Genomic DNA, 18,058 nt, shown 5'->3' with positions numbered 1-18,058 from the left:
TATAAGAGTGATGAGGGTCTTAAAAACTGAGATCTCTGACCAAATGTAACAGCACGGTTTAGTCCCATTTAAACCTAATTTAGGGCATACTGATTCACCCTAGTTCTTCACTCAAGTCCAGGACCTTGACTGTTCCCTCACCCGCTTAGGGGTCCAGTGGTTCCTTGGAGCTTACAAGCATCCTGGCTTGTTGCTGCGGTGTGTCCTCATGTGGTGACCGGGTGAATAGTGAGTAAGGACCTGGGGGCACACGCAAGTGAGACTTCCACTGTGGCAGTGGGACAGGCAGTCCCGGGGAGTGACCTGTCCTGGTCACAGTAAGGGCACGAGCACTGTAGGCTTGCCACTGTTTCTAGGAACTTGCCCAGTGCCCCTCCAGGCAGTCCTTTTCCTGGTCCCCAGCGCTGGCGCTTCCTAGGCATAAGAACTATGCTCAAATCAGAGTCAGGATGAAGACCCCTTTTTCCCTTGCCTCTACCATACGTTCTCCCTGACAGTAACGTCTGGGTGCTACTCCCTTCTCTTTTAAGCTCCTGAACCAAAAGAGCCCTTTCCACTATCTTGTCACATCACAGAAGAGTTTGACAGGCCATTAAGCAGAGAGTTTCACAGTCCATCCAAAAGGGCTCAGACCCTAGAAACTCCTCTTTGTTTACTCCTCTTTGGTGGGCTCGGAAAATAGTTTAGGATGGGAAGGAAATGCAGGGGGCCTTTTGCTATGGCAATAAAAAATAAATAAAACACAGGTTAGGTTGGGTCAGCAGGTATCATCACTAGTTAAGTCTCTGAGATGCCCTGATATATAAAATGTTAAGAGATTAATTTATGTTAAGAGATTAATTTATTAAATGGATTGCCAGTTTTTCAATTTACCGTAGATATTGGAATCCAGCCCTGCCCCTTGCCTATGACCTCTGCTGGGGAACTGAAGTTGGCCCTGTCAGACAACAGCAAGGGGTTACAGTGGGATCTCTGCCCAGGTGGGAGAATAGAGCCTTCATCTAAGACAGCATAAGAAGCTGATATCAGAAAGGCAAATTAAGCCAGGGAAACCAGTAAGCCAGTTGAGTGGAAGTTCAGTTGTTAGAGGAAGAAGCCAAAAGCAGGGATCCAAAGGTTGAATATTGAAGAAGCCATGGGGAAATGGGCAATGGTAAAACAGGCAAAAGTTTAGAACCAGATTTTAAAAATTTAGAACAGACTAGGAACATACAAGATATTGGGGCTGTTCCTGGGCCATTCATCAAACTTAAAGTCTGATGCTTGCTTTTATGAGCAAAAAAAAAAAGGGTGATGAAATGTATTAGGTCAGTCTTGATAAGCAGAGAGGGAGTTGGCAGGGTGAGCTGGACCAGTCATTTGAAGGTACTCAGTACTGCTTCTTAGGTCCTCTTAGCAAATAAAAACCAGAATGCAGTGTAAAATGTTCTTGATAGGGATTCTGTCAAGTAGTGGTTAAGTGGTAGTTTGATGAATTGACTTCTTCACTTAGGGGATATCTCTGACCAGCATCAAAGCATCCCCTCTCCACGACAATTCGAAGGACAGATAAATAGACTCAGACCCTCTGACTCTCCTTTTTATCAGTGTACTGTGATGATTAAGCAGGTCTCAGTTTATTTTATCCAAGTTAGAAGCTCCCTTGATAAGGTTCAAATGAGTAACTCCTTCCTCTCACCCATACACATTCACATTATCAGGGGATGACTTTATGCCCAGAGGCTTCCCTGTATAAATGTCAATCCCGTTTAGTTAACTTCTTTTCTCCCACTGAACAACGCTCCTAAAAAGTTGTGTGTCAAGATGACTCTTGCCAATCTCAAAGGTAAGTTAACCAGATTTTAATCTAATGAACAAGCATTAAGAAATTACCAGTTATTGAATATTAGAAGTGGGACTTGACTTTTCGTTTCATCTTGGGCAGTTGAATTAAACTCGCTGAGCCTTGGTCTTCTCAGCAAGATGAAGGGGTCGAATTTTATTATTTCTAAAATCTCTTCAAGCCCGAAAATTCTGTGTTCCTCCTCTTGCTTTGCAGATTACTACACAAATATTTAAGTGCCTACTGTGCATCTGAGTATGGTCATACAGTGTATGCTCTCTTGCAACAGTGACTGTTACCTCATGTTGAGAAAACCACAATAATCTAAGAATATTTGTTCTTGCCACTGCTCATAAATTCCAGCGAACAGCTCTCAATAAGTTTTTTGCACTTGTCATTGCATTTAACAAATTAGGTTAACAAATGGGCGAGGAAGATGGCAGACTGTGCTGTATTCAAAATATCATAGAATCTGATTTTTTTCCCCATAGTGCTTACTTTTTCTTCAGTTTGGTGGTTTTGATTGCCATTGTAATCAATTAATTTAATCTTTGTGGTATTTAAAATAGTGGTCTAAAATTAAAAGAATCCACCATTTCTCTTTAGTTTGCATCAATAAAGGCATTAAGGAAGCTCTTAGGTACTGGAAATTCTCCCTGTGGTGTAGAATAAGAACCTAATCTTCATCCATCGCTTTTATTCGGCAGAGGCCAACTCATAATACTAAAAGCAGTATGGAAGAGAGAGTAATTAAAATGATGCTGGAGTTTTGGCTATATTTTAATAAGTCAGTAAAACGGAATTGTGGATGATAGTTAATGTTGTTCTGAAGATAATTAGTTTTTGCCGATTTCTTAGTGGAGAAATTTGCCAGACTTTTTTTCCCCCTTATTGTTTCCCATACCAGCCACACCGGTCATAAGTGTCTTAGGAAGAAGATCTAACTGCTGCATTATCAACATGGACTACAGCAAAGCTGTTGGTTTTCTTGCTCTAAGGTTAATTAGTGGGAGGAATAAAGATAGGTTTTGACCTTTTAATATTTCTTTATTTTGTAAGCAATACAGCATTTTTTTAAAAAGAAAGAATACAGATTTAGAATTTTAAAAATCACCTCTCACCCCACATGAGACATTTGTTTTCACATCAAAAAGCTTTTTAGTACATATATACACTTTATATCATGAATATGTATCATTCTAGCAGCAGTAGCAGCAGCAGCAGTAGTTATAGCAGGTAACATCTACTGAACATTTATTATTTGCCAAACACAATTCTAACATCTGTATTAAATTTTCATAGCAACCCTGTTAGGTAGGATTTAATATTCTTCTAGTTTCATAGGTGGGAAAGCTGAGACGCAGAGAAATTAAACAACTTGCCCAAAGTCACATAGCTAATAAGCTGCAGACACGGAATTGAAACCCAGGCAGTCTGACTCCACACTGTAGGCTCTTGTTATTCACTCAACAATATATATCATGATCAGCTTCCAGTGAATTAACATCAGCAACAGCATTGTCTTGATTGATGCATGAGATTCCATTTTAGGTGTATAACAGTTGATATAACCAATCTCCCATTATTGGACATTTGTTTCCAATTTTTCCATGATAGAAACACTGCTATGATAAACATACCGCTATATACATCATTACATGTCTGTCTTGTTCTTTCCTTAGATAAAGCCTATAAGTAGAATTCTTGGATTATTTTTTTTGAGACTTTTGTACAAATTTTCAAATTGCCTTCCAGAAAGATTTCTTTTTAACACTTACATTATAGTGTGTAAATTTCCGCGTGTCACCAGTAATGATTATTATTCTTTCTAAATCTTTGTCTCTCTGACACAGGGAGAATTGTATTTATTCTTTTTTAAAAAAAAATTTAATTAATTAATTAATTTATTTTTAATTGTATTTATTTTTGGCTGCATCGGGTCTTAGTTGTGGCACGTGGAATCTTTCGTTGTAGCGCGCGGGCTTCTCTCTCTCTAGTTGTGGGACGCAGGCTCCAGAGCACGTGGGCTCTGTAGTTTGTAGCACTTGGGCTCTCTAGTTGAGGGGCGCGGGCTTAGTTGCCCCGCGGCATGTGGGATCTTAGTTCCCCGACCAAGGATTAAACCGCGTCCCCTGCATTGGAAGGTGGATTCTTTACCACTGGACCACCAGGGGAGTCCTGTATTTATTCTTTTATAAGGTTAAACTCTTTTTTCCAAAGAGTTATTAGATATTTATATTTCTTCATTAGTGAATAGTCTGTTTTCATCCTATTTTATTGCGAGGGTGTATCATTTTTATTAAGGATACAGTGTCATTATATATTAAAGAGGTCGAATTTTTGTCTTATATGATATAAATATTTTCCCCCAGAAATTTTACATACAGATTAAGTCTTTTTTTTTTTAAAATTTATTTATTTATTTGTTTATTTATGGCTGTGTTGGGTCTTCGTTTCTGTGCGAGGGCTTTCTCCTAGTTGCGGCAAGTGGGGGCCACTCTTCATCGCGGTGCGCGGGCCTCTCACCGTCGCGGCCTCTCTTGTTGCGGAGCACAGGCTCCAGACGCGCAGGCTCAGCAATTGTGGCTCACGGGCCCAGTCACTCCACGGCATGTGGGATCTTCCCAGACCAGGGCTCGAACCCGTGTCCCCTGCATTGGTAGGCAGATTCTCAACCACTGTGCCACCAGGGAAACCCAAGTCATTTTTTTATATGTGAAAGTCTCAAAGACCATCCTTTAATAAAAAGAGGCTCAGAAAATATATGACTTAAGCTTTATAAAAACAATTGAGGATGTCCTTCAGTCAGTGATAAATGAAAAAAAAATTAAGAACTCACAAATAGGGAAGTCAGTGTTAACAGGGGATAATTTTTAAAAGTAGTATTTGGCGGTCCTTAGGTTCACCTCAAGAAATGCTTTATTTTCATACGAGAATATGAACCACTATGACCTATATGAACTACGGATCACTTTTGCTTTTCATCTATAAAAGTGTCTTTATTAAGATATTTTTTCTTTATAGATGATTTTGTAGGAAAACAAATTCCCATTTTCAGAAATTTGACCTATACCCCACTATCATCCCAAAGGATGGATTTTTAAAACAGGCTGTAACCATGGAAGATGAAAATGCCAAAGGAGAGACTTTATAACAATCTTTTGAAACTTTTTGATGGCTGTCTAAGAGAATGTAGAATCTCTAGAAATTAATTTAATTCAAAAAATTTCCCCCCAAATTTAAAGATACTTCATTTAAATTGTATTATGAGTCAAATGCTTCACAGCTGTGTAGGACTTGGTGTGATCTCAAGTAACTTGGCTTAAAAACAAGTTTATTATAAGAAAATTATCTTCAGTGGAGACAAAGGCCTTTTCCCCCCTTTTTTTGGTTTGGGAGAGGAAGATGAGAAGCGCTATTTTGGGGACAAGTCTCCCAACAGAAGAGAATCCTTTAGCAGCAAGAATAAACAGCTTTGGCAGAAAGCCACCCTCCAAAGGAAAAGGACTTAGGGCACATTTTGAACTAGGGAGTAGTAATGAGCTCCAAGGCAAAAAGGATATCCCTGGTACAAGGGGTGGGTCAATACCAGACTGTCTGGGTGGAAATACTGCTTACAAAAGCTCCATAGAGCTGCTTCATTAGAAAGTGATGCATTTTGCGATACACCCCTTTGCCAGTTCTCTAGGGAGGATTAGTTATTGTTCCAAGGAAATGATTGTATTTTACTCAGGGCCACATTGTTCCCTTTAGGCTTCATTACAACAACAACAACAGCAGTTGTAGTAGTAATAAAATGTAAGTCCTACAAACCTGGATTGTTTTCTGACCCTTTTCCCTTCATTTTCTAGAAAATAAAGCACTTATGCATCTACAAAAGTGGACTAATGATTAATTTGAAGGAGAGTCTCATCTTTAATTTTAAAACGCTTTGAAATTCTTTTGTGATGCCACATATATAGAAAATACTTTTTGCTCATTATATTTATGGGGCGAGTGTGGGTATGTGTGTATGCTCGCTCATGTATTTAGCTTATATTTTCAAACTGCTGTTTTCAGTAGAGGTAATTGCTATTTGTTTGAATAAATATACTTTGAAAGGTGGATGAGAGGCGGCCATCCCATCCATGTGTAATTACATGTGAAATTATATGTGACATTGCTGATTTGGTGTGGTTGGATATGATATTTGTGAAGATTTAGCAGGATGGTAAGAAAAGTCAACTATTTGACTTAACCATTTGAGTATTCATTTCTCTTTGATTCCAGATTTCTGGCAGTAAAAACAGTAGGTGGAATGGCGGCAGAGATCCCCATACACATTCCTCCAGAGACAGAGAGAATAGAACTGCTCCAAAGCAAAGTTTCTTTTCTCACTCATTCAATTAACAGTCCTTCACTGAGCGTTTACTATATGCCAGATACAGATTTGTTTTCTGTGCCATTCCTTCCTCAGAATCCACTCCTTGCTTTATAAAGGCCTTATTTCCTCCTCCTTCCCATAACCCCAGCAGACACACAGTATCTTTACTGAAAAGGTCTGGGTCTTCCCTGCATGGAAACTCAACTCTTGTATCTCCTTCCTTGAAGGCCCTGCTAGGGTGGAGTTTTATTTGTAATAATCTTTTTTTTTTTTCCCCATAAATTAAACCCCGAGATGGAAAAGTATTTTAGAGAAAAAAGAAGAGATTAATATCAGGAGCATTTTCTCATGTTATACATACTTGTAAACATTTTAATGGCTGCGTGTTATTCCATCGTATGCCTCAATTTCTTAACGTTCACCCAAAACTTGGTTCCTAATTTGGATTTATTTCCTTAGGGTGAGATTACTAAGTCATTGTTCATGAATATTTGTAAGACTCTTAATACAAATTGCCAAACCATTTTCAGAGAGTTTGTAGCAACTTATGGTCCCATTAAGGGTCTATTTACTGTTCATATTATGGCACCTTTACCCTCATCGAATACTAAAACTTTAAAAATCTTCACTGATTTTTGGGGTTTAATTTACATTTTTCTTATTACTAGTGAGACTGAACATTTTCTACATGGTTATTAGACATTTTTCCTTTCTCTTTCCTGGGTTGTCTGTATATGTCCTTTGCCTGTATTTCAAGTTTTTGTATTTTTGTTATTCACTTGTGTAAATTTATTTCATATTAAGGATGTTAACATTTTGTCTTTAATATTTATTTACCACATTTGGGTAAAAATCTCTCCGATTACATTATTTGCAATCATATTATCACTTAGAGCATATGGCTTGTTTTGTTCGATGAGATAAGCTTTCTATCATTTTATGTAGGAGGTAGTTTTCAATGTTTAAAAATATAAGAATACATACTTTAGAGTCAAGAAAAAAATATCTATTCCAGAAACTTTGATAAAATAAAGGGAGAATGTATAAGAGTTAAATTGCAAGGGACCTGGGTCCTATCAGTGCTTCTGTATTGACATTTGTATTCTTACTGCTTATTACAAAACTGGTGTGCTTATTACAAAACTGTGAGAGCTGTGCCCAGACGAAACACTTGACGACAAGTAATGAAATGCTTTGGAATTTACTGGATTCCAGATAAAATTCTAGTCATCCCTCATTCCTATACCTCTAGAGGCCCTGAATAGCAGCCCCTCATATGTTCTCCTTTTCCTTTTAGACAATTCTTCCTCTCTTCAGGAAGATGAAGAGGTAGAGATGGAGGCCATCAACTGGCAGGCCAGCAGTCCAGCTATGAACGGACACCCCGCCACTCTAGTGACCTCTGCTCGTTTCCCTAGCTGGGTCACTTTTGATGACAATGAAGTCAGCAGCCCTTTGCCACCAATCACCTCTCCTCTGAAGCCGAAAACACCCCCTCTTGCATCTGTGATCCCAGATGCACCTTATAACTCAACTGGGTCATTTAAGAAGAGGGAACGTCCCAAGAGCACTTTGATGAACTTCTCCAAAGTTCAGAAGCTGGACATCTCCTCCTTAAACCACCCGCCTTCCGTGCCTGAGGCTCCTCTTTGGAGGGCAACCAATCCTTTTCTGAATGAGACTCTACAGGATGTACAACCCTCCCCTATAAACCCTTTCCGCGCTTTCTTTGAGGAGCGGGAGAGGCGCTCCCAAGACAATTCCATGTCTGGTACCACAGGCAAAAGCCAAAGAGATTCTCTCATTGTCATCTACAAGGATGCCATCAATTTTGATGATTCAAGCAAAAACCAGTCACACTCTGATGCTGTTGAAAAACTCAAACGACTCCAAATTGGGGATCCCGATCACTTAGGGAGTACGACCCTCCCTGATGATGACCCAATAGCCTGGATTGAACTAGATGACCACCCACCAGGTTCCGCACTGTCCCAGCCCAGGGATGGGTGGCCCATGATGCTTAGGATCCCTGAGAAGAAAAACATCATGTCCTCTAGGCACTGGGGACCCATCTACATCAAACTGACAGACAGCGGGTATCTGCAGCTGTATTATGAGAAGGGCTTAGAAAAGCCATTCCGTGAGTTCAAGCTGGAGATCTGCCATGAGATTTCAGAGCCCCGGCTCCAAAACTATGATGAGAACGGCAGGATCCACAGCTTGCGGATAGACCGTGTCACCTACAAGGAGAAGAAGAAATACCAGCCTAAACCTGCCGTGGCCCACGTGGCCGAGAGGGAACAAGTGATTAAGCTGGGCACCACCAATTACGATGACTTCCTGAGCTTCATCCGTGCAGTTCAGGACCGTCTCATGGACCTGCCGGTGTTGTCAATGGACTTGTGCACAGTTGGCTTGAACTACCTTGAAGAGGAGATTGTAGTGGATGTCCGAGATGAATTCTCTGGCCTTGTGAGCAAAGGAGACAACCAGATTCTCCAGCACCGTGTCTTGACACGGGTCCACATCCTGAGTTTCCTCTCTGGCCTTGCCGAGTGCCGCTTGGGTCTCAATGACGTCCTCGTCAAAGGGAACGAAATCGTTTCCCGGCAAGACATCATGCCCACCACCACCACAAAGTGGATCAAGCTCCACGAGTGCCATTTTCACAGGTGTGTGGATGAGGATGTATTCAACAGCTCGCGGGTTATTCTGTTCAACCCTTTGGACGCCTGCCGACTTGAGCTAATGCGGTTCAGGACAGTATTTGCCGAGAAGACCTTGCCTTTCACACTCAGGACTGTGGCAAGCATCAGCGGGGCAGAGGTGGAGGTGCAGAGCTGGCTGAGGATGTCATCTGGCTTCTCCTCTAACTGTGATCCTCTCACTCAGGTTCCCTGTGAGAATGTGATGGTTCGCTACCCTGTGCCCAGTGAGTGGGTGAAAAACTTGCGCAGGGAAAGTGTCCTGGGGGAAAAGTCTTTGAAAGCCAAAGTGAACCGGGGGGCAAGTTTTGGCTCAAGTAGCTTGTCTGGCTCTGAGCCCGTCATGAGAGTAACTCTGGGGACTGCGAAGTATGAGCATGCCTTCAACTCCATTGTGTGGAGGATAAACCGACTGCCTGACAAAAACGCAGGTAGGCAGAGCTTTCTCTTCTGTGAAAACCGCCACATGGTTGTGAAAGAGCTGGGATCAAAGTTCCACATTCTCTTTCCCTATGAAGTGCTGGTTTTTGTTATGTGATAGGAATGATGGTGGGGAGGGATGGGGGAATGGGGGACCAGAAAAGCAAAAATATTTGAGCAAAGTACTTAACAAACATGCATGACCCAGTTCACTCCATCTTTCTACTCTCTTACTATCACACTTCTTCCATAGAACTATGCATTCTTCTTCTCAGCTGGGCTGCTAAGCAGACTTCCAAGGAAGCTTATGATTCTGTATTATTTTCTGACTCTTTAAAGTTTTCTCTGGTGTTGGAAGCTATACTTTTCCAGATCCTAGAAGGCTTCCGGGTTTTGAAGAGATGTCTGTGCTCCAAGTATAGGTAGAAGAGCCAGTTTATGGCCAATCATGTGTACAGTACAGGCCAAGAGTTAGATTTATGATTCCAGTCACCCTGTGCAAGGCCTGTCAATCATAACATTCCAGGTTCAGAGCCAGGATCTGGAGATGGGGAAGGGGTCTCTGATCAGACTGAAGATCCAGCCAGGACATGAAGGTCCAAAAGGACTGAAATCCAAAAGGACAAAAAGTAAGGGAAGGGATGTTTAATTTAAACAAAGGAGACAGTTTACCAGCCCTAGCTGGCCTGCTCACAGCTAGCAGGGGTGCTTCTGTACTTTAGTGGACCCGAAGGCAATGACTTTCCTCATGGGTCCAGTGAGATTTGGTGAAATGACAAAACTAAGGAGTAATCAAACCAGCTCTAATAGCTTTATTTCTTAGAGTAAGTCTGGGTGACCCCAGTGGCAGGCAATAAGCCCATGATCCTGTGACCCTTTAAATCACTTTTCTTCTTGTTTATAATAAACTTTGCTCATCTGTTAAAAAAGTGGGTATTTGGGCCAGAAAAAAAAGAAAAGAAAAGAAAGAGAGAGAGGTTTGGAAAAACTGTTGGTTAAAGTCTTTCTCTTATGCAGATATTCTTTTTTCCATTCTCACTATTAAATCCTAACAGTATGTTTGGAGTCTTCATTTCCTGTTCTGAGCGTGGAGCGGCTGTGTTACCCTAAATGTAAAACAACGTGAAGCCAAGAAGCAATACGATCTGGCCAACTCCCCCGGCAGGCCAGGCAGTGGACACACACCAGGGCTTTCTTGTCAGACACTGGGTGTAGCAGTGCAAACTGAAGAGACAATTGGACCTCTGTGTTTGAGGCTGGATTTGCCACCCCCTATTTCTAAACTGACAGAATTTTTAACATAAAGTCTTCCTCTCTGAGCTTGCTTATTCATTTCCCTGAAATCAGCACTGTATTCTCCTGGTGATAGCACTGTGATTTCTGCCTCAGCCGTGAGGCCGATCTGAATTGATGGTAGAAAGGAGAAACCCTCAATTCTCCTTTGGCACGGATGCCCTTGAGAAGAGAACCGAGGTAACAGGGAGAAAATTACTGTTTAAGCCGCTAGAGGCTTGACGTGAGAAAAGACCTCAGGTTTATGCTTACTGGAATTTTTAGCTCTGCAATTTACTAAGCATGTATTCAGATCACTTCATTATGGAATAATTGGATTTTCAAGCTGGAAAGGACCTTGGGGATAACTTAGTCAAACCTCTTCATTCCACAGATAAGAAAATTAAGGACTGGAAGTGACGTGGCTCATCACATCCAGGGGTCTTTTTTCTCCATACCACAGCTGCCTCTTAGTAGATGACACAAAACAGACACAAACTCACAGTTACTTCCACTATGAGAACAGAGATTTGCAGTTTTCTCAGTGTGTACACACATACCTCATTTGTTTCAAAGTTCTTTCTCTCAAATATTTAAAAGTACCATGTGAGGGGCTTTATAAGCAGCAAAGACTGACTGGCTTCTTTTAGCAAAAAGAAATAAATTGTTGGAAAGATATAGGTAGCTCCTAGAACTGAAGGAGCAAGCAGGCTTCAGAAAGGATAGCTCTTGATAGCAGGAACTGTGGATGTCTCCTCAGGCTGCAGCCTTTGGGACAAACCATCACAGGCCATTTTCTGTCCTTGTGCCACTTCCCAAGAGTAAAAGGGAGGACAGGGCATTTTGACTGACATGACCACCAAGATGACATGCAGTGCTGGGGAAGAGTATTTCTCAAAGAGGAAGAAAAAAGAAAAAAAAAAAAAAGATTGTTACCAGAATAAAAAGGGAGGAGATGCAGGGCACGGAGTAAATAATCCTCAGCAACCACTTCCCTGAATGCTTCCCAGCGGGGTAGTGTTAAGTAGGCTCAAGGCCAAGTAAATGCAGCCTATATACTACATACGTATTTCTAGGTTACTGGAACCTTGTGAATGATTTTTAAAATACAGGACAGCATAAGGATATTTGGGGATATTTCTCACTTAAACCTACCCCCCCACTCAATTACTGCTTTTGCTGTCATGGTTGTATATTTTTAGACATGAAATCCCCCTAAGAGCTTCTTATTCTACTTCTGGCCAATGGTATACTTATGTATCAGTTCAGGAAATTAATAGCACCCTTTTCTGGAAACTTGAGATGTACAGGATCTGACTTCCAGTCAGAATGCGAGTTCTTACCATTGCTGGTATTCTCTGTGCCCAGCCCCTGCCCTCTCCATCCATGAAGCCAGAGAATTGACGATGATCTGTTAGTAACTGTCCCTTTTCTGAGCTCTTCTTAGTCTTGAGATAGCTTTGGGAAGGTGCCTTTTATAGGCCATTTTTCACAATCCTCACGCCTCTATTTACAGTGAAAGAGGACTGAACCTCTGCACGTCTGCTCCCGCCTGCAGTGGCCCTGCACCCCTAGCCCCAACAGGTAGGATGGTCGGACTGCAGGGCAGCGTGAGCCAGCAGGCTGGCATCCCGGGCTTTGTCGGCACCTCAAGCCTGCAGCCACAGCAGGCTTATCCCAATCAAGCCATCAAAAGGCTAACAAGCTGCCATTGGATTCCAACATGGCTCCCACCAGCAGGGTCCCTCTATCTGTGCTCTCCCAGGACCCCGCCCGTCCTAATCCCAAGAGCTTTCCTTTAATCCTAGAAGGCACCAGAACAAGTTTCTGTGCTTTCCCAGATTGTCTGCCAGGAAACAAAACATTCTGTTCTGCATAGGTAGCTTTCTTTGCTGGAATTCCAGTTCTCATTAGATCGGGTGAAGAGAAAACAATTCCAGTATGATTCCCCTTTTATGGAAAATAGAAATCTGAATTTTAATATTAAATTTTCTCAGCTTCATCAAGGGAGATGACATAATGTGTGAGCTCATTAGTTCATTAACATGAATTAAATTATACTAGCTTTCAAAATTGTACTTCCCTATCTGTCCACTAGCCCTACACATCCATTAGCTGATGCTAGAACTCAAGAGAGAATGTTGCTTTCATAGACTTTGCTGTGAATACGCTTTGGTGGGGGGTGAGAAGAGGGGGGTCAGTTTTGTGGAAAGTTATGATTCTCAGTGTTCCAACAATGTGTAAATAAGGGTAATTAGATAAAACTGTTGTTCAGGTTGCTATTGAATTAAATTAAGAAACTCCTCTAAATACTTTGTAATGATCTAAATCTATAGCAATATATTGAGAGGAGTGTAGGACATAATTTGGAGTCAGTTAGATAATGAGTTTTATTCCCAGTACTACAAGTTAATGGCTGTGTGACCTCAGGCAATTTACTTAAACCTTTCAGAGAAATCTCAAGTTTCCTCTTTTATAAAATAGGGTTATTAACACCTAGCTCATTAAGAATGGAATTAGTAATGTTTTTAAGTGTTTAGCACAGTCTCTGGCCTGTAATAAGTGTTCAGTAAGTGACAGCTATATAATTACATCTGTGGTACACAATTTTAAAAAATTGAATGGATTCATTTTCAAATAATGTAATTTTTACTACTACATATATCTTAAATTCCTTTCCTAAAAAACTGCAATTTTTTCAATTAATTTTCCAAAGTATTACTCTTTAGAAAGACCCATTGAAATATGTTACATTTGTGAAACAGAGCAAAACAAATACTTCACTCTGTTATGTTTTCCTTGGAGAGCGGGTGTGTATGTCCTCACGCTCTGAGATTATAAAGTCCTGCCCAGACCAATAAAGGAAATTGGAACTGTTTATTTGGGGAAACTCAGATAGCTAAGGGCTGTTTCAGTTACATAATGAAGTCAGAGTCACACGGTTTATCCACAGTGAGTTGCTTTATGGGGTTTCTTACAGCTTCCTTTTTCTCCACCCCTGTCACTCTGCAAACCTGTCTTGAGGTTTGAGGACTGTGTGGTTATGACTCAGACAAACGGGTTAAGAACATCTAGGAGTCAGACTGCTGGGTCCAGTTCTTGGCTCTGCCACTTCCTAGCTATGAGCCTGGGCAGCTGACCTTACCTCCCGAAGCCGTAGTTTCCTCATTTGTGCAACGTAATAATTACGACCTCAAGGGACTGTATGAAGACGCAGTGAGAGAATCCGCATAAAGCACTTAGCACAGTACTTGGCTCAGAGTTATCAACAAATGTTTCCTGTTACATCTGACGAACGACGACGATGCTGCAATGGTGATCGTCCCAGAACTAAGTTCTGACTCTTTTCCCTCAAATAATCTAATAACAACCCTCAAATGAAAATCAAACCATAAGTTTGCCTTCCAAATACAGTAGAACTAGCCATAGATTTATAGAGTTAAATAGCGGTAAGGGACGATGCCTGGCATTACCCAGCCCACCCTTTTCCACCACCCCCCCACAACTCCCCACTTCACACGTGAGGAATTGAGGCCTGGAGAGAACAAAAAGGACTTGGGTGTGGGATCTCTGCACTTAGGAGAGCTGCAGGTCAAACCCAGGTATCCTATTAGTCTGTGTTCTCTCCAGCGTTCCACATGCTTCCCTAAAGCATATGTGCTGTTTCTAAGGGCTCTGTCATTTATATATGCCGTTCACCCAAAAAACATGCCAAAAGCATTTTTTAAAAAATATAAAATGCTATTAAGAAAATTCATCTTCCAAAGGAAATTGATGATCTTGCTCCAGGTGGCTGTCTTTGATGTTTTATTAGGTGCTAAGTGCTGATCTCTTTTATTCCTTTCTGCCAATCTACAACCTCTATTTCACAGTATTTACCCTGTGTTCACATAGCACTCTGACCTGAGCAGGCAGAATGCACTCCATTTCTCAGGTCATGGGTTTTATTGCTAGGATACCAGGCTACCGTAGTCAGATAGTGTTATGTCAAAGGGTCTGAAGCGCATGCAGTGACTTCTGCCGAGGCAAATCCTCTGCTCAGAGTTGGATGCTCTTAAAGACTGCCAGGCCTCCTTTTGTTTGTTATTGAGGGTCTTCCACTTCCTCCCCAAAGAAGCTGAACCCTAGATTCTTTGTCTTTCTTTCATAGCTTCTGGTCACCCACACTGTTTCTTCTGCCATCTTGAACTTGGCTCTGACCGGGAAGTGCCTTCCAGATTTGCCAATCACGTAAACGTCGAGTTCAGCATGCCTACAACTTCTGCCTCCAGAGCTGCCGTAAGGTCCATCTCTGTGGAAGACAAGACGGACGTCAGGAAGTGGGTCAATTACTCTGCACACTACAGCTACAAGGTAGCCTCGGGAGGCATCTGGCTAATGTTTCCAAGTCTGTCTGTTCACCCCCATGCCCTCCCCCTTCTCATTCCTTTTAGCAGTGCCTGCCCAGGGTGCAGGGTGTTCTCCTACCACCTTGCAGGCGGTTTACCATGCATAGCTGTGGTTGAGTCTGCTCTGAGTTAAATGAGTAATCTCTCTAGCAGGCAAGAGAAAGGTTGGAAAGAGAAGTACAGGCTGATGAAGGAGGAGTATATAATGTCTTTCAGTCATCATGAACAACAACAACAGAGTAATGGGGTAATGGGATTATTATTACTCATTTGTCATACAATTTATGTGCAGGGGAGTGAGTTTGGAAGTGGAGGGAGGATCAGGAAAATGCTAACCCAAAGCATATATTTCAGCTACAGGTGTTGATGAAGTGGATCTGAATGAAGTTTACATAGTGAAGTATGACAGTATGTATGACAGTATGACAGTATGTCATAGTGAAGTATGACATATACCAAGTCATACAACCTGGTCACTGGGCTATAACTGGACAAACTCAAAAGCCAGGCAAGCTTCTATAATAGTAACGGGATCAGGGCTGTGAAGGAGGAAATGAAGTTGGAGATTTCCGACATAGTGATTATATCCTGAGTAGTTAGAAATTCAATAGGAGGAGATTATATGCCAAAGACAGAAAACCGGGGGTTACTGAAGAAGGATTTGGCAAAGTGGTTTAATAATTTTCTATTTGTAGTAACATCCTTAGATTTATACGATCATTTAATTGTTCTTTAAATATTTCCTTACTTGTGTGATTTAAAACATTAAACTACCAAAAAGAACAAATACTCCATCTTGTGGCCAGGAAAAAACCCAGCACTTTCCTCAAACATGACCCTAGTCAACTGTTCTGTCTTGAATTGTCTCCCTCATCATAAATATCCAAGTGGTATTGAGAAGAGCGGCTTTAATTATGAAACTCCTTCAGCTCAAAGGATTCCCTGCCTGATTTATCAAAGGCTTCAGATGAGGTATATCACTCTCAAGGCAAGATTAATTTATTAATCTCTTTACAGTTACAGCTACAGTATTTTCCAAAAGATATAGGCAGAACCGTAAACACTACAATACTTATCCATTTGGAGACTTTTTAAAGGGATAAGATAATGGAGAGTATAAACAGCCAGCTGCAAAGGCATTCATTCATTTGATAAACCTTCGTGATTGCCTGCTGTATGCCCGTATTATTGGGGTACAATAGTGAACAAGGGCCTGCCCTGTCCTACGGAGTCTGTGGTCTAGTGGGTACAGGGTGTAGTGGGAATATACACAGGGGAGCACCTGACTCTACCTGGTGAGTCAAGAATAGCTTCACAGAAGAGGTGACCTTTGAGTAGCTGTGTAAGGCAAAGAATAAGAATTTTCCAGATGGACGGAGAGGGAGAGGAATTCCAGACCAAGCAAAGGGCATGTGCAAAGACAGAGCCATAATATACACATGGCCAGTAGCTTGGTGTGACTAAAGCCCAGAATATTAACCAAGTTACAAGGACTCTCAAAGAACCTAGTGAGGTTTTCTCTTTTGCTTTATTTATTTGTTGGGATGTTTTCCTGATATTTCTTCTGATATTTCTCTCCAACTTCTATTCTTGACAGGTGGAAATTGAGCAAAAAAAGAGTTTGAAGCCAGACTTTGAAGGAGATGAAATGGAAAATCCCAAGGAGTGTGGGGTCCAGTGATGAAGCCCTACTGCAGGGGGCCCTGACCTAAGCATCACGACAGGATGTCTTCCTGAATAGCTGGAGTTCAAGGCACTGCCTACCATGGCTACTCCATGTTGGGAACAGTGTATTGGACCTCCCTGTTGGGAGTTACCTGTATCCTAACAGGAAGCCCTAAGGTGCTTGCTTTGGAGAGGCTCTGATCATGCCTGAAGCACCTGGGTCACCTGACTCTTTGGAGCTTACTGTATAATTAAGCCTCCTCTCCCCTCTGCTTATCTCACAGCACTTGGGTATGGTTTGTGACTGATAAAGTCAGGAAAAGAAACTCCCAACATCACTGTTGGCGCGATTTCCTTCCGATGTGCATCTGTCACTTACATCAGTTTCTGGAAAACAATCTTGAGAAGTTAATTAACTAAGACTCCGTCTCTGTCACTCCCCTTAGAAAAAGTTGAGAAAAGGTACAAAACCGATTTTCTCTTTGGGTCTGCTAGACCTTTCATAGGTGTCTCCATTCTTCAAATGTTAACACTATGCAACAGAAGTTTTTGAGATGTTTCCCACCTGGTTCTAGACAGTGTTGATCGAAACACTTTTTCCATCTTTCTAAGGCATCAGTCCCAGGGTTCATCACCCTGAGTCACAATAGACAATGGAAAAAAGGCACAAGAGGACACTTTTAAATTCTGTGATTAGCCCCACATTCTGCGAAGAGTGGCTATTGAAGGGAAAGCAAAATTGAGCTTACTTTTCTTCATTCTGGGGAAAAAGAACATTCATTGTAAGATTATATTCAATTCAGGAGACAGCTTAAATCTCAGTGAATTTCCAAATTCACACTGAAAAATATAGGCCATTTCTGCTTCCTGAAACAGATGGATACATATATCTCAGGCATTTGTCAGGGGCATTTGGGAACTCTTTTTATACCTCATAGCCAATAGACAGCTGCGTGTCTCTTTAACTCAAACTTTACAGGAAATATAAGTTGAAAAGATCATTTTAAAAGCCGTTTCAAAACTGAGCTTGTATGAGCTTTTCCTAAAAATTCAGAGTTTGATAATCACAGTATTGTAATAGATCTCAAAGGCAGAAGACTCTAGGGTAGAGATGAGGGAAAGCCATATTTTTCTAATGTTGGGAACATTAAATCCTGATTCCAAGAATCTAGGACACTCAATATTCTTTCTCTTCATCTGTTCCAGCTCACATTCTGTACCTCTGCATCCCAAAGGGGATACAAGCGCAACAATTTAAAGGCAGCTTTTACCTGCCTTCCTGTTTCTCCCATGAAGAAAAGAGTAAGGGTTATCCGATTTGTAGATGACACAGAAATAGACATATAACTAGTCTGTTGACTGGCAGATTCGGGATTAGTTCATTCCGTGAATATTCACTGAATTCTAACTATGTATTGACATT

General features: G+C 41.4%; 1 protein-coding gene across 5 annotated transcripts in view; it reads left to right on the top strand.

The window, feature by feature from the left end:
• Window positions 1-17,720, top strand: part of STON2 (stonin 2) — a 149,854-nt gene extending 132,134 nt beyond the window's left edge. For 4 of the 5 annotated variants that reach the window (XM_036841535.1, XM_036841533.1, XM_036841534.1 and 1 more), the window contains 3 exons: window positions 7,483-9,321; window positions 14,733-14,935; window positions 16,568-17,720. In XM_036841535.1, the coding sequence (XP_036697430.1) occupies window positions 7,483-9,321; window positions 14,733-14,935; window positions 16,568-16,651 (2,126 nt within the window). In that variant the 3' untranslated portion in view covers window positions 16,652-17,720. Of the gene's footprint in view, window positions 1-7,482; window positions 9,322-10,365; window positions 11,261-14,732; window positions 14,936-16,567 lie in introns of those variants that run through there. The other variant, XM_036841536.1, reaches the window with a different exon arrangement.
• Window positions 17,721-18,058: the final 338 nt, after the last annotated feature.

The sequence above is a fragment of the Balaenoptera musculus genome, chromosome 2 (assembly GCF_009873245.2).
Source record: "Balaenoptera musculus isolate JJ_BM4_2016_0621 chromosome 2, mBalMus1.pri.v3, whole genome shotgun sequence".
NCBI lineage: Eukaryota > Metazoa > Chordata > Mammalia > Artiodactyla > Balaenopteridae > Balaenoptera > Balaenoptera musculus.
Note: the sequence above shows the minus strand (reverse complement) of the source record. Positions and strands in the feature narration are given on the sequence as shown.